At 45.5% G+C, this 22,094-nt stretch overlaps 1 protein-coding gene across 6 annotated transcripts in view; it reads right to left on the bottom strand.

Moving 5' to 3' along the window:
- The window catches only part of LOC135550700 (active breakpoint cluster region-related protein-like), a 263,459-nt gene that overhangs the window by 21,053 nt on the left and 220,312 nt on the right, over positions 1–22,094 (bottom strand). The window contains exon 1 of one of the 6 annotated variants that reach the window (XM_064981740.1): positions 2,592–3,226. The exons of the other annotated variants lie outside the window; for them this stretch is intronic. Coding sequence (XP_064837812.1) covers positions 2,592–2,792 — 201 coding nt within the window. The 5' untranslated portion in view covers positions 2,793–3,226. Of the gene's footprint in view, positions 1–2,591; positions 3,227–22,094 lie in introns of those variants that run through there. 6 annotated transcript variants of the gene reach the window in all.

Below are 22,094 nucleotides of genomic sequence, written 5' to 3'. Positions count from 1 at the left end.
TGCAGTCCGTTCAACAAAAACACACTGCAGTCCGTTCAACAAAAACACACTGCAGTCCGTTCAACAAAAACACACTGCAGTCCGTTCAACAAAAACACACTGCAGTCCGTTCAACAAAAACACACTGCAGTCCGTTCAACAAAAACACACTGCAGTCCGTTCAACAAAAACACACTGCAATCCGCTCTCCCTCTTCCACACCCACTCTCTTTACTTCCTTCCTCTCCCTCTTCCACACCCACTCTCTTTCCTTCCTTCCTCTCACTCTTCCACACCCACTCTTTAATTCCTTCCTCTCCCTCTTCCACACCCACTCTTTCCTTCCTTCCTCTCCCTCTTCCACACCCACTTTCTCTTTCCTTCCTCTCCCTCTTCCACACCCACTCTCTCTTTCCTTCCTCTTCCTCTTCCACACCCACTCTTTCCTTCCTCTTCATCTTCCACACCCACTCTCTCTTTCCTTCCTCTTCCACACCCACTCTCTCTTTCCTTCCTCTTCCACACCCACTCTTTCCTTCCTCTTCCACACCCACTCTCTCTTTCCTTCCTCTTCCACACCCACTCTTTCCTTCCTCTTCCACACCCACTCTCTCTTTCCTTCCTCTTCCACACCCACTCTCTCTTTCCTTCCTTAGCATCCTTTGACAGCATGAGAGTGGTATAGCAGAAATGTCAGGGATACTATAATCCCTCCAGTTCAATGCCTGATTCTCTGTGCTGCTGTAGGATGAATATGGTGGGGAATAATTCAGACCCAGTCAGGTTTGGATCCGGACCAGACAGAGTTCATTCATAGACCTGACGTTTATTCAGACTCCACCATCAAAGACTCACTCAACATGAATGACTGAGACCACATAGCTGTGTGAACGTATGCTTCTATGGGAGGATGTGTATGTGATAGAGAGACGAGAGATGAACATGAAAGTGCATGATCAAGTGTGTGAAAATATGTGCAAGTGTGAGAGTAGGCATGTGTGTGTGAAGGTGTGTACTATACTGTGATTATGAAAGAGGTACAGAGAGTCAATATGGCTCTGTGTGTAAACTGAGTATCAGTATATATAGGAAACTAACATTGTGAGTGTGCAGCACTGAACAAACCAATTGTCTATGTCATTTAAATAGAAGAAGCAAAACAGCCCAAACAGATAAGACTGTCCTCTCTCCCAGATTCCCAGATCAAGCCTGAAGTGTGAGAGGACTCAGCCAGGGCTGTGGATAGGTCTGGGATCAGCTGAGATCAATGGGGGGATTTCTGCCTGTAATCCAGGTCTGCAGTGTCAGGCGAGACCAGCAGAGAGATAGACCTGTCAACTCCAGCCACCAGCAGCAGCAGGAGGGTCTTTATTGACCTGTCTATAGATCTGGAATTCACAATAAGCTGCTCAGGGTTCATTACATTGCTTCCACATTTTGCCATAGAAGCGCAATCTATTGAAATAATTTCATTAAATGTAAATGTGCTATCCCCCCTTCATCTATTCTGATTGAAGTGGATTTAACAAGTCACATCAATAAGGGATCATAGCTTTCACCTGGATTCACCTGGTCAGTCTGTCAAGGAAAGAGCATAATGATCCTAATGCTTTGTACTCAGTGTATGACGCAGTATAGTGGCTAATGGATACCAGCATACTGATATCAAACTGCCATATATTGACTGCCTCTGTAAAATATGTGTGCTTGCACATCTGCACAGGGGATAAAAACAGTATTGACTAAAAATAGCCTCTTTCTCCTTCCTCTCACGCATGAGTCCTGACCTAGAACCTGATGCTAAGGTCTGCGTGCGTGCGTGCTCCCCAGACAGAGAAGTCAGTCAAACTTGAAAGAGTAGTGAACTGCACCATGCGTCTCCACAACGTGTCATTGAGATGACAGTAATTAACCTGTCGGATCAGTAATTAGTCTCTCCCCGGGTTACCATGTACCCTGCTGAGAGGATTGTGGGTCATAATTAAGCTCTACCAACAACACTGGCCTTAGATCAGTGTCTCAGGGTAATTCCTCTACAGGACAGCAGAGGGAGCAGTATCACACTCTCCGCTACACCAAAACACCTCTGATTACCTTAACAGATCAGCAACCACACAGACAGAGGTGTATCACCACTCAGCTTCACTGGCTTTACACTGAGGAGAGAGCTTGGAAGATCAGAGTGGTAGATGTGGAAGGAGGATGAGAGGGTAAGAAAGTGAAAAGGGGGTGGGGAGGGTGTAGGGGAGTAATGGTCAAGGCTGTGAATTCAATTTACTGGAGCATCTCACACATACACAGTACTCAGGGCAATGAGACAGTTACTGCAGTTCTGCACCAACAGTACATTATACAAGTAAATGATCTCCTCTACCTAAATCTTTCATTTCTATACCAGCGTCATCTAATAACATCAGCACAGAGCATGGAGGCTTTAGCTGGAGTAGCAGTACCAGTTACAGGTGTATATTTCACCACAGTGAATACAAGTACAGAGAGAAAGGGATGAAAACAAACACACACAGGAAAGAGAGTAAAAAGATGAACACAATGACAGAGGGACAACCGTGACTTAGCTGATCAAGAGAAAGAAAGAAAGGAAAAAGGGGGACCTTTTGTCTGAGTAGTTTGCTGCGTACACGACCCCATAGCTTGGCCCCGGTGTTGGTGTGCCTCTTGATGGCTGAGGCGGGGGTTTTAGGCTGCTGAAGCTGCTGCTGGTTGTTCTGCTGGTCATCCTCCACACAGCACTGCTGCTCCAGCCGCTCACACACGGTGTTCAGGTTCACATCTGACACCAGGATTTCCGTCATCCTACCTGAGGCGTCGGCCCACGGGGTTATAATATGAACTAACTAGGAACAAAAGCCCCAAGGTAGCCGCTGTCCAGAAAAACCTCACGTCAAAGATCAACACTAAATACCAAGGTTGGGATTCTCTTTTAAATGTGGAGACTAGAAAAGTCTCTCTCAGTTGATGTTCGTTTGGAAACTAAGATGAATAAAATAAGGTGAAAATTGAAGATAAGGCAGATAAGGAAGGCAAAGTTTGAGAGGCAGCTTCAGTCTGTGAGAACAGAGAATCCTGATCCTGACATGGTTTTCATTCTTCTAAAGCCGGACAATTCAACACTGGTTCCTCTCTGGGATGTCAAGCTAATTCCACACTGGTTCCTCTCTGGGATGTCAAGCTAATTCCACACTGTGCTGCTGCCAGCATCTCCACAGCTCACAATCTGATTTTCAGTAATGCAAGCAGAGAGGGAGAAGTGGAGCGAGAGAGAGAAAGAGGAGGGAAGCAGAGAGACCGGGAGGGAGGGTGATGCAGGAGGAGGGGGAGTGAATGAGCTGCTGCTGTTAACACCCATTTTCTGTTACTCCAGATGTGAGAACACACCTCCAAATAACAGAGAGTAGGAGAGCGAGAGAGATGACAAACCCTGCTCTGTGCCTTTCCTCATAGCCTTCATGCCTCTTATCCTTTCCCATAATTGGTTAACCAATTGAGGAAGTGTGTAAAAAAGGAATAAGGAAGGTGAAGAAGAGAAGGAAAGAGAGAAGAGGGAGATGCGACCTATAACAGGGTGATTTAGATCCCATCAGAAACAACCATATTTCCACAACATATAACAGAACCTCAAAAGAACATACTCTCCACAAATCAGTTTAACAACGGTGGGGAAAAAGAGGCTAAATCATTTTAGCACCAAACACGGACACCTTCTCGTATCGTGACAAGAAGCACGTTTTTGTACTCTAAACCTTCCACCCCCCTCGCTCCCGCTCTCTCCTCACCCTCTTTATCTTCCCCTTTCTGTCCTTCTCTTTCTCCCTCTGTCGTCCTGTGTGCCTGTTGCCATGCGTTTTCTCTAGATGACTTCTCCTCCACGCTTCCACACTCCACTGAGTCCTCTGTCCATTATGTGTGTGTGGGCTTCCACACTCCACTGAGTCCTCCGTCCATTATGTGTGTGTGGGCTTCCACACACCACTGAGTCCTCCGTCCATTATGTGTGTGTGGGCTTCCACACTCCACTGAGTCCTCCGTCCATTATGTGTGTGTGGGCTTCCACACTCCACTGAGTCCTCTGTCCATTATGTGTGTGTGGGCTTCCACACTCCACTGAGTCCTCTGTCCATTATGTGTGTGTGGGCTTCCACACTCCACTGAGTCCTCTGTCCATTATGTGTGTGTGGGCTTCCACACTCCACTGAGTCCTCTGTCCATTATGTGTGTGTGGGCTTCCACACTCCACTGAGTCCTCTGTCCATTATGTGTGTGTGGGCTTCCACACTCCACTGAGTCCTCTGTCCATTATGTGTGTGTGGGCTTCCACACTCCACTGAGTCCTCTGTCCATTATGTGTGTGTGGGCTTCCACACTCCACTGAGTCCTCTGTCCATTATGTGTGTGTGGGCTTCCACACTCCACTGAGTCCTCCGTCCATTATGTGTGTGTGGGATTCCACACTCCACTGAGTCCTCTGTCCATTATGTGTGTGTGGGATTCCACACTCCACTGAGTCCTCCGTCCATTATGTGTGTGTGGGATTCCACACTCCACTGAGTCCTCCGTCCATTATGTGTGTGTGGGATTCCACACTCCACTGAGTCCTCCGTCCATTATGTGTGTGTGGGCTTCCACACTCCTCTGAGTCCTCCGTCCATTATGTGTGTGTGGGCTTCCACACTCCACTGAGTCCTCCGTCCATTATGTGTGTGTGTGGGCTTCCACATGTGTGTGTAGGCTCCCTGAGTCCTCCGTCCATTATGTGTGTGTGTGGGCTCCTCTGAGTCCTCCGTCCATTATGTGTGTGTGGGCTTCCACACTCCTCTGAGTCCTCCGTCCATTATGTGTGTGTGTGTGCGTGTCTGTTCCCAACCAGGTGCGTGCGCATGCATATCCATGTGTGCTTGTGTGCATGGCTGTACTCCAACCACTCTCCCCTGCCTCCCCACACCCCCGCTCTCTCACCAGGTCCACCGGGACAGACACAGGACGAATTGACCCCCAGCGGTTAACGCTGGTTAACCCCTTACACACCACCTCCCTCAGCCATCCATCCACACACATCAGGAAATCACTCATATCTATCCACCCTCTCTGGAGACCACCAGAGTGAATCAGTCCAAAAAGCAAGTTCTGCAGCCTCTAGTTTTGTCTTGTCTGATTATTGTCCAGCCATGTGGTCAGGTGTTGCAAAGAAAGACCTAGAAAAACTGCCGCAGGCCCAGAACACAACGGCACATTTTGCTCTTCACTGTAATCAGAGGGCTAATATCAATACTATGCATGCTAGTCTCTCTTAGCTAAGAGTTGAGGAGAGACTGAATGCAGCACTTCTTAACTTTATAAGAAACATTGTGTTAAATTTCAAATTGTTTGCATAGTCAACTTACACACAGCTCTGACACACACACACCCACCAGACTTGCCACCAGGGATATTTTCACAGTCCCCAAATCCAGAACAAATTCAAGACGTCTAGTACTATATAGAGTCATTATTGCATGGAACTCCCTTCCATCTCATGAACAACAAACCTGGTTTCAAAAAATAGATAAAGCAACACCTCACAGTACAACGCCTCTCCCCTATTTGACCTAGATATTGTATGTATTGATATGTAGGCTCTGTGTGCCATTTTTAAACGTATGTAGTTCTGTTCTTGTTTATTAATGTTCTGTATTATGTCATGTTTCATGTTCTGTTTGGACCCCAGGAAGTAGTTGCTGCTTTCGCAACAGCTAATGGGGATCCTAATAAAATAGCAATACCAAGAGGAGTAGGAAATAGTACATTGTATAATGGGTGTTTCAATCTGGGAAGGGATGTCAAAGCCATGCTTGTCATATTCCATCTTGGTTCATGTCTATTCTCCATTAATATCTGAAGGAGAAAAGGAAAAAGTCAGAAGGCTGCATTACACTCAGTCTCCTCTCCTGAACAGTAGCTAGTATTTAGTCTATGGTCAGACTCGCTACCCGTTCTGAGGTACCTGATACCTTCAGATCGCAGCACTGAGTCATGGGAGGGGAGCACAGAGAGGGAACGGGGCAGATAAACATGTAGTATCACCCATGAAAGGAGGAACACATGCATTGATTGCACAGACACATACAGTAGGGCCCCTTATATCTCACTGGTGGACTGCGTTCTGGACCCAGAACAGGGTCAATAAGGACCGCGGGTCCCGACTACAAAAAAAAACAAAAAACTTTTGGGGCCTCCCGAGTGGCGCAGCGGTCTAGAGGTGCCACTACAGAACCAGGTTCGATCCCTGGCTGTATCACAACCTGCCGTGATTGGGAGTCCCATAGGGTGGCGCACAATTAGCCCAGCGTCATCCGGGTTAGGAGAGAGTTTGGCTGGGGGGGGCTTTTCTTGGCTCATCGCCCTCTAGCAACTCCTTGTGGCGGGCCGGGCGCCTGCAGGCTGACCTCGGTCGTCAGTTGAACCGACACATTGGTGCGGCTGGCTTCTGGGTTAAGCGGGCGGATGTTAAGAAGCGCAGTTTGGCGGGTCATGTTTTGGAGGACGCATGACTCGACCTTCGCCTCCCGAGCCCATTGTGAAGTTGCAGTGATGGGACAAGACTAACTACCTTTTGGATATCACAAAACTAGGGAGAAAAATGAGTAAAAAGTACAAATCTAAATTAGCATGACACGAGCTGAATTAAATGTAAAATGCATTGAAAATTAAAAGCTTGGTATACTCTCAGTGCTCCATTGACATTTCACAGATACACCTGTTTTTGTGAGACATCTTCTAAAAAGAAGACATTTCCAATTAATATGAAAAGTGTATAATAAAACCTGAAAATACTCCATGTCATGTCTGAAAATCAATATCCATCTTACCTCTGTTTTATGTTCTGCAGAAACGAGAAGAAAGACGAGGAATTCAACGGGAAAGTGAGCCTATCAGGTAGCCAATAGCCTTAAAGGGATACTTTGGAATTTTGGCAATGAGGCCTTTTATCTCCTTCACCAGAGTCAGATGAACTACTATCATGCTAGCAGATACTCAGACTTCCAGTCATTGCACAAACGCTAATTAGCATTGGCTCGCAAAACTACCTCTAACTTGTTACATACTGGACACAGACATAAAGATGGTTTCTGAAGTTCATCTGACTCTGGGAGAGTAGATAAAAGGCCACATTGCCATAATCTCAAAGTAACTTTTAATTCTTGCACAGAATCCAGCCTAGCGGACCCTATGCAATTTTCCTGATTTTGACCGCTTTTTTTTCTGGCCTCCGTTGATTTAGTCACACTTATTTTAGCCATGCTACAAGGGTAAAAAATACAATCACTTTTAATCAGATTATGTTAGAGACATAAGGTTTGGACCATTGATTTTCATAGAGCATTATCTACATGTTTGATTGGAAGCCAATCTAAATAGTCTCTTCCCACAGCCACTATGTCTACAGACCTATCAGTTCGGCCGAAGCGAGACTAAATCAAAACATCAAAGTGGAACCTAAGTCAAAAGCTAGGGACAAGGTAAGCCAACTACTCCGTTCAGTACAGTAGTCGGTCACTGATGATTCCATTCAAACACATGTTCTCTCAACAACACTTATCACAAGTTAAACAAAGCCCGTCAGTGTTGTCAGCCTTTAGCCTTGCCTCTGAGAGGAATGGACTATATGATGTCATACCTGACTGTAACAGAGCATGGAGGGTTACGTGAATGACATCTGGTAATGATGATAATAACACTGCAGCAGCATACCACCCTGCATCTCACTGCTGGCTTGCTTCTGAAACTAAGCAAGGTTGATCCTGGTTGGTCCCTGGATGGGAGACCAGATGTTGTTGGAAGTGGTGTTGGAGGGCCAGTAGAAGGCACCCTTTCCTCTGGTCTAAAAACATTTCCAATGCGACATTGCCCTTGTGTAGGGTGCAGTCATTTGGAAGGGACATTAAACGGTGTCCTGACTCTCTGTGGTCACTAAAGATGCCATGATACTTATCATGGGGCGTCAGGTAGCCTAGTGGTTAGAGCGTTGGACTAGTAACTGAAAGGTTGCAAGATCAAATCCCCGAGCTGACAAGGTGAAAATCTGTCGTTCTGCCCCTGAACAAGGCACTGTTCCTAGGCCGTCATTGAAAATAAGAATTTGTTCTTAACTGACTTGCTTAGTTAAATAAAGGTCAAAAAGTTAAATAAAAAAGAGTAGGGGTGTTAACTCTGGTATCCTGGCTAAATTCCCAATCTGGCCCTCATACCATAATGGCCACCTAATCATCCCCAGCTTCCAATTGACTCATTCGTCCCCCTCCTCTCCCCTGTAACGATTCCCCAGGTCACTGATATAAATGAGAATATGTTCTCAGTCAACTTACCTGGTAAAATAAAGAAAGACGAGATATGAGACAGCACCCTTAGCTGTGAGTGTGTGTTAGGTCTATCTGTGCTAAGGGTGAATGTGGTTGTCAGTCACCTGCTGCTTTCAATCAGGGGTTTGACCATAGTGGTAAGAACTCAGCCATGCAGGGTATTTTTTTAACTCAGGATTGTAAGCATGAGACATGTACATGCATGAGACATGTACACAGTATTGTGTGTCACATCTGGGAAACTGATTTTGTTTTTAATGACAAATGGAGTCTGAGTCACTCATTTTTAGGGGCAGACAACTATGGTACAGCACTGCAAGTAGCAGAGAAACAACTCCTCAGCGACATCGCTAGCAAGGGTTTCACTGTATATTCAGTTAAAACAAGTCACCGAATCAGTCACCATATTCAGAATGTGTAGGCACAAAGATAAATAACAAATGGGTATGACCTGAATCCAACATTGTTGCAACTAACCACTTCCGCCGACTGTGAATTAATGGCAATGGGCCTTTAAAAAAATATTTGCCAGTTCTAGCAGGAAGTCTCCACTTCAGTCAACTGGAACAATCCGCTCCCATTAGACCCCATCTATACTGGGAATCATACTGGGAGGCACATTGGAGTCAACTGGAACAATCCGCTCCCATTAGACCCCATCTATACTGGGAATCATACTGGGAGGCACATTGGAGTCAACTGGAACAATCCGCTCTCATTAGACCCCATCTATACTGGGAATCATACTGGGAATCATACTGGGAGGCACATTGGAGTCAACTGGAACAATCCGCTCCCATTAGACCCCATCTATACTGGGAATCATACTGGGAGGCACATTGGAGTCAACTGGAACAATCCGCTCCCATTAGACCCCATCTATACTGGGAATCATACTGGGAGGCGCATTGGAGTCAACTGGAACAATCCGCTCCCATTAGACCCCATCTATACTGGGAATCATACTGGGAATCATACTGGGAGGCACATTGGAGTCAACTGGAACAATCCGCTCCCATTAGACCCCATCTATACTGGGAATCATACTGGGAGGCACATTGGAGTCAACTGGAACAATCCGCTCCCATTAGACCCTATCTATACTGGGAATCATACTGGGAGGCACATTGGAGTCAACTGGAACAATCCACTCCCATTAGACCCCATCTATACTGGGAATCATACTGGGAGGCACATTGGAGTCAACTGCAACAATCCGCTCCCATTAGACCCTATCTATACTGGGAATCATACTGGGAGGCACATTGGAGTCAACTGCAACAATCCACTCCCATTAGACCCTATCTATATTGGGAATCATACTGGGAGGCACATTGGCGTCAACTGCAACAATCCGCTCCCATTAGACCCTATCTATACTGGGAATCATACTGGGAGGCACATTGGAGTCAACTGGAACAATCCGCTCCCATTAGACCCCATCTATACTGGGAATCATACTGGGAATCATACTGGGAGGCGCATTGGAGTCAACTGGAACAATCCGCTCCCATTAGACCCCATCTATACTGGGAATCATACTGGGAGGCGCATTGGAGTCAACTGGAACAATCCGCTCCCATTAGACCCCATCTATACTGGGAATCATACTGGGAGGCACATTGGAGTCAACTGCAACAATCCACTCCCATTAGACCCTATCTATATTGGGAATCATACTGGGAGGCACATTGGCGTCAACTGCAACAATCCGCTCCCATTAGACCCTATCTATACTGGGAATCATACTGCGAGGCACATTGGAGTCAACTGGAACAATCCGCTCCCATTAGACCCCATCTATACTGGGAATTATACTGGGAATCATACTGGGAGGCGCATTGGAGTCAACTGGAACAATCCGCTCCCATTAGACCCTATCTATATTGGGAATCATACTGGGAGGCACATTGGAGTCAACTGGAACAATCCGCTCCCATTAGACCCCATCTATACTGGGAATCATACTGGGAGGCGCATTGGAGTCAACTGGAACAATCCGCTCCCATTAGACCCCATCTATACTGGGAATCATACTGGGAGGCGCATTGGAGTCAACTGGAACAATCCGCTCCCATTAGACCCCATCTATACTGGGAGGTACACTGGAGTCAACTGGCTTTTAGTGTTCCACAGCTTCTCTTTCAACTGCCAACTGTCTCCTCTTTCCACCTTATAGCCCGATCATCCTGACAACAACAACAAAAGGCAACGCATCAGCATGTCGCCTTCCCATCTTTTTTGGATGATGTCTAGTTAGTCGTTAAACACTCGTCTCTCTTTGTTCTCTGCGTCTTCAATGGGATGTCATGATTCAGAGCTGAGATCGGAGATTAGGCCTATACTCTTTGAATTCATTAAACAAATACAAATATTATTATTTTTTTAAATATAGGGCATTTTCCTCCACTCTTTCTTTCTAGTTTTTCCTGTTTTAAGGTCTGGGGTTTAGGCTACATACAACAGGATAATATAACACATTTGCGGGCCTGTCAGATGGTTTGTCAATCTATGTCTGTGTTTGACAGTGTTGCCTTCCACCAGACAGCTCTAGTACAGGACACAGGGGTTGAGGTGAAAGCAGAGCGCTTCATCAACGTTGCAGCAATGCTCTCTCTTGAAGATTGACAGTTCAGATGGAGTCCATCACTCCACATCACATCAATGACATCACACACATGCACCTGGCCCATATAAAAATACATTCGCTCAACCGCACACACAAACACTCCAACTCTCTGAAATCCAGTCAACTACAAATACCCCCCTCACGGCATTTCTTCTTGCCTTATTTATAGTGTTAATAACATGTCTACACAAGGCATGCTCACCCAGAGTAGTATTCACACAGCTCAACACTCAGAGCACAGCATGTTTTCCTATATACCAGCCACACTCTGAAAGCCTCCCTTTTTTCCATAAATGAATTACAGTGCCTTCGGAAAGTATTCAGACCCCTTGACTTTTTCTACATTATGTTACAGCATTATTCTAAAATGGATGAAATAAAACATTTTCCTCAGCAATCTATACACAATACACCAGAATGACAAATCAAAAACGGAAATGCCTTATTTACATAAGTATTCAGAACCTTTGTTATAAGACTTGAACTTGAGCTTAGGTGCATCCTGTTTCCATTGATCATCCTTGAGATGTTTCTACAACTTGATTGGAGCTCCATAGTTCCTCTGTGGAGATGGGATAACCTTCCAGAAGGACAACCATCTCTGCAGCACTCCACATATCAGGCCTTTATGGTAGAGTGGCCAGACAGAGTCCACTCCTCAGTAAAAGGCACATGACAGCCTGCTTGGAGTTTGCCAAAAGGCATCTAACGACTCTCAGACCATGAGAAACAAGATTCTCTGGTCTGATGAAACCAAGATTGAACTCTTTGGCCGGAATGCCAAGTGTCACGTCTGGAGGAAACCTGGGACCATCCCTACGGTGAAGCATGATTGTGGCAGCATCATGCTGTGGGGATGTACAGAGAGATCCTTGATGAAGACCTGCTCCAGAGCGCTCAGGACCTCAGACTGGGGCGAAGGTTCACCTTCCAACAGGACAACAAACCTAAGCACACAGCCAAGACAAGTTTCTGAATGTCCTTGAGTGGCCCAGCCAGAGCCTGGACTTGAACCCGATCGAACATCTCTGGAGAGACCTGAAAATAGCTGTGTGCAACGCTCCCCATCCAACCTGACAGAGCTTGAGAGGATCTGCAGAGAGGAATGGGAGAAACTCACATGTGTAGCGTCAAACCCAAGAAGACTCGATGCTGTCATCGCTGCCAAAGGTGCTTCAACAAAGAACTGGTTAAAGGGTCTGAATACGTATGTAAATGTGATAGATTTAAAAAATAAAAAATAATAATAATTAGCAAACATTTCTAAAAATCTGTTTTTGATTTGTCATTATGAGGGTATTGTGTGTAGATTAAATTGTTTTTTTCCCCTCATCAATCAATTTAAGAATAAGGCTATAATTCAAGGGCGTGAATACTTTCTGAAGGCACTGTAAAGGTAGCATAATAATAGGAAAGGGCTGTACAATAATGTTAGGCAATGCTGCAGAATGTGGGATATATTCTGAGACCCTTGCTTTGCCAGCAACACACACACACACAATACTGTTGTCAGGTCTTGGAATGTGTAGAGCTTTACTGGGAAAGAAAGAGGGAGAACATGACCATGGCTAAGAGCCTGACTTAGTTCTGACATCATCGTCAGGCCTGTGTCTTAATTATAGATGACCTAGGTGGTACAGTTAGTTAGGCTCACAGCCACAGCCCTCTATAAAGACTGCTCCATTATATAGCAGCTCCATACGAGAAACAGGACTGAAGTGGTTCCTGGTCTGCATCACAAATGGCACCCTATTCTCCATGTAGTGCACTACTTTTGACAAGGACCCAAAGGGCTCTGGTCAAAAGTAGTGTACTGTGTTGGGAATAGGGTGCCATTTTGGACGCAAACCTGGACTGGTTTCATCCCCACTACACAGTCAATCTAGGACAGCCCACCAGCCTGCCTGCCTGGGATACATCACGGTGCACTTGACTTTCACAGCTCTATTCCCAAATGTATTTGAAGTAGCCTTAAATAACCCTGGCTTCAAATAGGAAAATCCTAATGTATGGGAGGGAGTCTGTGTGAGCCAGTTGCTAATTAGCCACTAGGGTTGTTTTGTGCATTAGCAGGTAATCAGCCATTCATTCCATTGGCAAGTACAGCTTGGTTTCCAATATGAAGAATCTCACTCTAGAGTGTAGCCAAACTAGTAGAGAGGTTTTGTTATGGAAATGTGTTTCCTCATAGAGGTTTTGTTATGGAAATGTGTTTCCTCATAGAGGTGTTTTGTTATGGAAATGTGTTTCCTCATAGAGGTTTTGTTATGGAAATGTGTTTCCTCATAGAGATGTTTTGTTATGGAAATGTGTTTCCTCATAGAGGTTTTGTTATGGAAATGTGTTTCCTCATAGAGATGTTTTGTTATGGAAATGTGTTTCCTCATACAGGTTTTGTTATGAAAATGTGTTTCCTCATAGAGGTGTTTTGTTATGGAAATGTGTTTCCTCATAGAGATGTTTTGTTATGGAAATGTGTTTTCCTCATAGAGGTTTTGTTATGGAAATGTGTTTCCTCAGAGGTTTTGTTATGGAAATGTGTTTCCTCATAGAGGTTTTGTTATGGAAATGTATTTTCCTCAGAGGTTTTGTTATGGAAATGTTTTTTCCTCATAGAGGTTTTGTTATGGAAATGTGTTTCCTCATAGAGGTTTTGTTATGGAAATGTGTTTCCTCATAGAGATGTTTTGTTATGGAAATGTGTTTCCTCATAGAGGTTTTGTTATGGAAATGTGTTTCCTCAGAGGTTTTGTTATGGAAATGTGTTTCCTCATAGAGGTTTTGAGCTGGTGATACTTGGATGGATGGCTACAGGACGCCAGTGCATGACTGGGATATCATGATGGATATGGTCTATTGTTAACAAACAGCATGTCTCGATGGTGGTGGTTCTTTTATGTTCATGATGAGGACCTTGAACTGATACCACCTGGTAACATGAACCGACATACACTTTTACTACAACCGTGTAAAAAGTACAGCCCAAACCATCCTAGAGAACGATATGTTAGTTAGTGCATGGATGCATCACAGACACAGCAGGACATTATCTTTAACCAGAATGAAATCACTGTGATATGAGAACACAGGATCATAACACATGATGAAATCTAATGAAAGTGGCGATGCTTTGGGGTTATTAAGATTCCTCATAAAAAATGACAAACTACAGTGGATTAATCTATGGGTCATTGTGTGTGTGTGTGTGTGTGTGTGTATATGTGTGTTATGACGGCGAAGCTAGGGGGCTGTGGCAGAGGCGTGTGATTGGTCGTTGTGACAGCTGGCCGATACAGATAGCCATAAGCCATATCCTGAGTGGATAATTTGATCAGCTTTAATACACCACCACCATGGCCGACCACCTCTAGAAATATCACTGCTAAATTACCCCATCCCCCATCTTCCCTCCTCCTTTCCTGTACATAGGAGGGGGTGGTAGAGACTGCTGTGATGCTCAGAATCACAATGGAATGAGAGATGGGGGTTGTGAAGAGGGGAGAGGGTAAGGCATATACACAGTCAGGTCTAGAATTATTGGATCCCTTGATAAAGATGAGCAAAAAAGACTGTATAAAATAAATAACACAAATACTGAGCTGTATTGTATGATCATAACATTTGAAAATATTATTTTATACTAATAGAAAATACAAAAAAGATAAGGGTCAGAATTATTGACACCCCTGTTTTCAATACTCCAGCACCCTTCCCCTGCGATGATAACAACACTGAGGCTTTTTCTAAACTGTATTTTGAGACTGGAGAACCCATTGGGAGGGATCTTAGACCATTCTTCTGTACAGCATCTTTCCAGATCCTTGATATCCTTCATCTGTTCTTATGGGCTACACAGACAATCTGAGTTGACCTTTACATGTTATTCCTATGTGTCTCCATTCACACTCACAGGACCCTACACACACTGACACTCCAACACACATACATACACACATTCAATCCATCATTTGCTCACACACACACATAGTTTTATCACACACATACATTTATACTGACTCTACACACACTCACATACAATCATCATATACACTGCTGCTACTCTGTTTATCATATATCCAGATGCCTTGTCACCTTACCCCTACACATTTCTACCTCTATCAATCCAGTATTCCTGCACATTGTAAATATGGTACTTGAACTGACCCTGTATATAGTATGCTTACTTTGTGTTCTTGTTCTACCTTATTTTAGTACTACATTGTTATTGATTACTGCATTGTTGGGTTTGGAGTTTGAAGAAAGGCATTTCACTGTACTTGTGTATGTGACAAACTTTAAACTGAACTGGGTCTATAATTCAAACCACAGGTTTTAAATGTGTTTTAAGTCTGGAGACAGATGGCCATGGCCATTTACCGTTTCTTTGTGGATTTTGATTAGTGTTTCAGGTTGATCTACTTGTGGCCAGGTGTCAAGCCTCCTGTCAGAGGCAACCAGATTTTTGGCTAAAATGTCCAGGTATTTGGTAAAGTTCATGATGCTGTTGACCTTAACGGGCCCCAGGTCCAGTTGAAACAAAATAGCCCCATAACACCAAAGATCCACCACCATATTTTACCGTAGCTATGAAGTACTTTTCTGCATATGATTCTGTTTTTCAACGCCGAACCACTGGTGTGCGTGGCCAAAAAGCTCCGTTTTCATCTTTATCAAGGGTGCCAATAATTATGGACCTTACTGTATTGTGTGTGTACATGCTTGTGTATGTGTGTGTGACCATATGTGTCTCAGGTCTTTCATGTGCGGGGAGCCCAGGGTGAGAGGCTCCTGGTTCATGCGAGTGGTCCGGGGACAGAACTCAGATTAAACACTATCATCACTACAGACTGAGAACAAAAGGAGACAAGGGGCTATCATTAGCATAGAGTATTCACTGTGATGCGTGCAGATTGAGGGAGGTGAGGGAAGAGTGTGATGGAAGGAATGGAGTTAGGCATATGGAGGGGTGTCGGGGGTTGCGTCCGGTGTAGGTTCACAATCCTGACCAATCACCCCCTAGGGGGCTCACCTTCAACCATGCCGTTGTCATGGAGAAGATATTTGCAGTACTGTACGTACAGGGCTCTCTAAGCTCAATATGGTGCTTCTGCAGCAAAATGCCACGAGGGCCAAAGGGGGAGAGACAGTCAGAGTGATGCAAGACCCGAGCGAGAAGCAGTAACGAGGAACAGTACCTTGCTAACTATCTCTGTGCCTGGCTGACAAGAATCCTGCATATACAGCACTACTGTAGCGTAGCTGGTTCTCCCTTACCCAGCAGAGAGATGGCTGAACAGCATAATAAACATGGCACCATCTTTAATTTATAGGATGTGCCGGTGATGGCTGTTCTCTAATCTCCAGGAAAGGCAGTGTGGCTGAGGGATGATGTGGACTCTCCATGTGCTGGCTACAGAGGGGGAGGTGGTGCTGGCTACAGAGGAGGAGGTGGTGCTGGCTACAGAGGTAAAGGGGGAGGTGGTGCTGGCTACAGAGGGGGAGGTGGTGCTGGCTACAGAGGGGGAGGTGGTGCTGGCTACAGAGGTAAAGGGGGAGGTGGTGCTGGCTACAGAGGAGGAGGTGGTGCTGGCTACAGAGGAGGAGGTGGTGCTGGCTACAGAGGTAAAGGGGGAGGTGGTGCTGGCTACAGAGGGGGAGGTGGTGCTGGCTACAGAGGGGGAGGTGGTGCTGGCTACAGAGGGGGAGGTGGTGCTGGCTACAGAGGGGGAGGTGTTGTTGGCTACAGAGGGGGAGGTGGTGCTGGCTACAGAGGGGGAGGTGGTGCTGGCTACAGAGGGGAAGGTGGTGCTGGCTACAGAGGGGGAGGTGTTGCTGGCTACAGAGGGGGAGGTGGTGCTGGCTACAGAGGGGGAGGTGGTGCTGGCAACAGAGGGGGAGGTGGTGCTGGCAACAGAGGGGGAGGTGTTGTTGGCTACAGAGGGGGAGGTGTTGTTGGCTACAGAGGGGGAGGTGTTGTTGGCTACAGAGGGGGAGGTGTTGTTGGCTACAGAGGGGGAGGTGGTGCTGGCTACAAAGGGGAAGGTGGTGCTGGCTACAGAGGGGGAGGTGTTGTTGGCTACAGAGGGGGAGGTGGTGCTGGCTACAGAGGGGGAGGTGGTGCTGGCTACAGAGGTAAAAGGTAAAGGGGGAGGTGGTGCTGGCTACAGAGGTAAAAGGTAAAGGGGGAGGTGGTGCTGGCTACAGAGGTAAAAGGTAAAGGGGGAGGTGGTGCTGGCTACAGAGGGGGAGGTGTTGTTGGCTACAGAAGAGGAGGTGGTGTTGGCTACAGAGGTAAAGGGGGGGGGTGGTGCTGGCTACAGAGGTAAAGGGGGAGGTGGTGCTGGCTACAGAGGTAAAAGGGGAGGTGGCACTTGCCCTAGACAGGGGTTAGTTGGTGGACCCACATTCCACTGCCCCCTGGGTGCACCGGTGTAGTAGCAGCAGGTCTGTGAGTGACATATGCATCCCCGCAGAGCCCCTTACCCCTGCGCAGACACACAATACATACATGCGTCACACACACACTGTTTCAATCACATACCGCTGACCTGTAAAATGCTCCATACTTTGAGCAACCCAGTAACCCCACCCCCAGGAGGACAATCCACAGGCAACCAGCCAGCAGTGGATGAGGGTGAGTGTTCAGTCACACACTGTTAAAGTGGAGCCCATACTGTGTTCAGCACATCATTATGTATACATACGGTACATGCATATGGTTACTCACATACCAGACAGGGGACATGGAGGGGATCAGGAAGGACATGGAATAGAAACCTGAGAGAAGCTAGTCTCCATTTGTGGGTAAGACTTGATGTTTGGTCTTCAGGGGTTTTAGTAGAGGTTAAACATGTAGAACTCCTAGTTAAAAGTCCACCTGTAGTAGAACAGTCCAAACTGTAAAGCTATTTCAGAATCCACAACTAGAATGTCAATAAAATCTAAAAGAACTGAGCATACAGGCCTAGCTGAGATAAAACTGACCATGCCAAACTTCTACAAATATATTAACACCATGTCACGATGTGTTTATGGTGAATACGTTCCTGCTGCTGTCCCTTGTGTTTGACACATTGAGTCGGTGGTAGTACATCAGATATGAAGCAGTCAGGACCTGTGCTGTTTCACCTACTTCTGAGATGGAGAGGATCTCAGTGGAGTTCCACAGGTTTAAATAATTCAGTCATTTCAGCCAGTCAGCCAGTCAGCCAGTCAGCCAGCCAGCCAGCCAGCCAGCCAGTCAGCCAGTCAGCCAGTCAGTCACAAATAGGTCTCCATTCAACTCAAGGTCACGGAGAAGCTCAAAACATCATCATCGTTGGCAATGCCCACCACCTTTAAACAATCATGAAAAGGTCTGTTCCCCTTCACAAGGTGGAGAAACCATCAGTTCCAGGCAGAGTGTGGAACGAAACACATCTATAAACAGGTGAGACTAACAGAGAGAAATCAATACTCTCCTAACACAGCTCTCCTGATGTAGCCAAAGGAGATTGTTACACAGGGCCAAACACTACTTTAACAACAGATGAACACATGAGGACAAAACAACCCTCCTTAGACTGATGTGTAGCTCTAAACTGAGGCTGACACACTATAAAGTTCTCTTTATTTATTTCTGTCTCTCTCTCCCTCTTTGTCACCCTCATTCTCTCCCTCCCGCCCTCCCTCTAACAGATTAAAAAGTAGCATGAAAAATAACAAGGCTGTGGTTCTCAGTTAATCAATACTTAGTAGCTAATGGCAGAATTAGTGAAGCAGCCTGAACCATAATGGCTTCCATATGATGCTGAGCAGCACAGCAGCAGTCCTGGTGGCCTTGGTTCTGTGGGTCTGTAGTGCTGTCTATCCTGACCTGGCCTCTCAGAGTTGTTCTTCCAGCATAAACACAGCTCAGGTTACCAGTGTTGGGAGAGGCCAGATGTTGGCAGCACACGGTATGATAATCATGCTGCTGAAATAGCATGTTGTTCACTTTATAAAAACAGCTGAATACTGCAGAGAACCTTAGACATTGGAACTAATGTTCCAAAATAGTCATTCAGTACATTTTAGCAGACTACATTACACTTCCTGTCAACAAACCATAAGATAAAATCACATTTGTGATTGTGAGCATAAAAATGGGATGTCTTCTCCTTTCCCTCTCCTTCCTCCTATTCAGTGAGCCCTGGCCTTTCTCCAGCCCCACCATCATCTCTCCTCCCAGTCTCATGGTCAGAGCCCTGTTGCAGTTCTATCTACTCTACATCTATACTCCATGCATGGATTCTCTCTCTCTCTCTCTCTCTCGCTCTCTCTCTCTCTCTCTCAAAAACTCCATCTATTATACAACACGACATCATTCATCGTTCTCCGTGTTTCTGAAATAGATATTATTACTGTGAATGCGCTCCCACACCCACTCAGATCTTTGAAGTTAGCCACTCTAGCCGTGCAAACAGGATAACCTTGTTCCTGCCAGGTTATATTCAGACTAATTCAGCATGGCAAGTTTGTTACACAAGAGAAGGTGCTTGAAGCAGGGAGATGTTGAGCCATAGTGATTACAAAATCATTTGATTCCCAAGTCACACCCCGTACCTGGATTTGAAACGACTCCCCTCTGGGTGCAGGTATAGGCCAACCCCTGGCAGCAACAATACAACAAGACACTCATTTGGTGTGAAATCCCTCCTAAACAGCTGGGATTAATGTTCCTATCCACCCAGTAAGGCCAGCAGGCTGGTTTTCTTTCATCGGTATATACTATATGTTACTGCTATGAATTTTGCATTGTCAATGTGTTGTCTATAGTATTTATAGGGTACATGTTACTGTAACAACACTTCCCCACAGGGACAGTCAAGACAGTAAAGACAGTCAAAGTAGAAAGAACAGTGTGTCTGTGTGGCGCAGCCATGCTCATCATAGAGACCAGTCAGCTGCTTCTACACTACAGCCGTAGCCATACACACTCATGATATATCAGGTGCCATAGAGACCAGTCAGCTGCTTCTACACTACAGCCGTAGCCATACACACTCATGATATATCAGGTGCCATAGAGACCAGTCAGCTGCTTCTACACTACAGCCGTAGCCATACACACTCATGATATATCAGGTGCCATAGAGACCAGTCAGCTGCTTCTACACTACAGCCGTAGCCATACACACTCATGATATATCAGGGTGCCATAGAGACCAGTCAGCTGCTTCTACACTACAGCCGTAGCCATACACACTCATGATATATCAGGTGCCATAGAGACCAGTCAGCTGCTTCTACACTACAGCCGTAGCCATACACACTCATGATATATCAGGTGCCATAGAGACCAGTCAGCTGCTTCTACACTACAGCCGTAGCCATACACACTCATGATATATCAGGTGCCATAGAGACCAGTCAGCTGCTTCTACACTACAGCCGTAGCCATACACACTCATGATATATCGGGTGCCATAGAGACCAGTCAGCTGCTTCTACACTACAGCCGTAGCCATACACACTCATGATATATCGGGTGCCATAGAGACCTGGAAACATAGTTGTTAAAGGAAAGTCATGCTGTGTCCGCGAACCTTTGTTCTCCACGTCAGAAGATGGGACTGAAAGAATGATACCTGATCATACTTCATCTCTCAGAGGACTGACAGGTGGAACAGCCTGGGAGGGTCCTGGAGGGGTTAGGGATATTTCAACCCCAGATGAAAACAATTACATCAGACAGCCAGGCTAATGTCTAGTGGCAGAGGGGCCCAATTGGGGGGCCCAGTTTGGGAATCCAGGAAGTCAAGAGAAATGGCTACCCATCATTCACAGCAGTGCAGGTTGTGACAGGGGCAAAACAATATGATTTAACCATCATGGTGTTTATGACATCTCAATCTGTTGCAGCAAAACATTTCTCATAGGAAGGAATGCCTGCTTTAATACTGTAGACAAACTATTATCAGACTGGGGTATTGGCCAGATGAATGACTGTAGAGCTGGAAACATGAATATCAGTCATTAAGTTTAGAAAGAGAGAGGTGGAGCTGTAGTGAACATAATACAATACAAATACTGAAGCTGAAATCATTAGGAATTCTTGCAACATGATATTAATACCACAAAATCAAATGTAGAAAATCTGCCGATTTATATCACATATTGATAAACAAGGGAGAGGTTTCCTGGCTGATTTCATTGTAGTGCTGTGCGATTAGTGCTGTTTGAGGTCGGTTCGGTTTTGGTTCGATTATTTAAAAAATAAATACGGGTTTTGTTTTAGATTTTTTTTTAATGACATTAAATGCACTATGCATTGTGTGGGTTGAATGCTGTAACAGAATAAAACATTAAATCAAAGACCCATGATGGTAAATGACTGTCCATTACTGCTCTTCACTTATTAACAATCATTCACATTACTTTAATCAAATATTACATTTGTTTTAGGACTTTTATAATTCAAGTCCTCATCTCTATAGAGCTGCTGCCAACATCACTATTTTAGTAGTTCTTCAAAGTAAATAATACATATTTTTATGAATACCAACAATCAATCACTTAGGTCATGTAATATAAGGTATAGATACCTCACGAAGCAACTGCTATCTATGCCTCTCGATCGCAAGGTCTTCTCTCCTCGCTGTCTCCGTGCCCACAGAAATGACAAGTAGGTGCGCAATTGATTATTGTCATTGTAGTTAATTACCACATTTTCTGCGCTAAACTATGTAGAATATTGTCCTGTTAGAAACTAAAAAGAAACTAAAAAACTAAACAAATGTTGGTTAATGGTTAATCTCACTAATTCAATCAAAAAAAGCAAAACCAGGGCCTTCCGGGTGGCGACGAACAATTGGCGTAGCGTTGTCCGGGTTACGGAGGGCTTAGCCGGTAGGGATATCCTTGTCTCATCCCGCACCAGTGACTCCCGTGGCGGGCCGGGCGCAGTGCACGCTAACCAAGGTTGCCAGGTGCACGGTGTTTCCTCCGACACATTGCTGCGGCTGGCTTCCAGGTTGGATGCGCGCTGTGTTAAGAAGCAGTGCGGCTTGATTGGGTTGTGTATCGGAGGACGCATGACTTTCAACCTTCGTCTCTCCCGAGCCCTTATGGGAGTTGTAGCGATGAGACAAGATAGTAGCTACTAACAATTG

Source organism: Oncorhynchus masou, chromosome 12 (assembly GCF_036934945.1).
Source record: "Oncorhynchus masou masou isolate Uvic2021 chromosome 12, UVic_Omas_1.1, whole genome shotgun sequence".
In the NCBI taxonomy this organism is placed as follows: Eukaryota; Metazoa; Chordata; class Actinopteri; order Salmoniformes; family Salmonidae; genus Oncorhynchus; species Oncorhynchus masou.
This window is presented reverse-complemented; position numbering and strand designations above follow the sequence as displayed.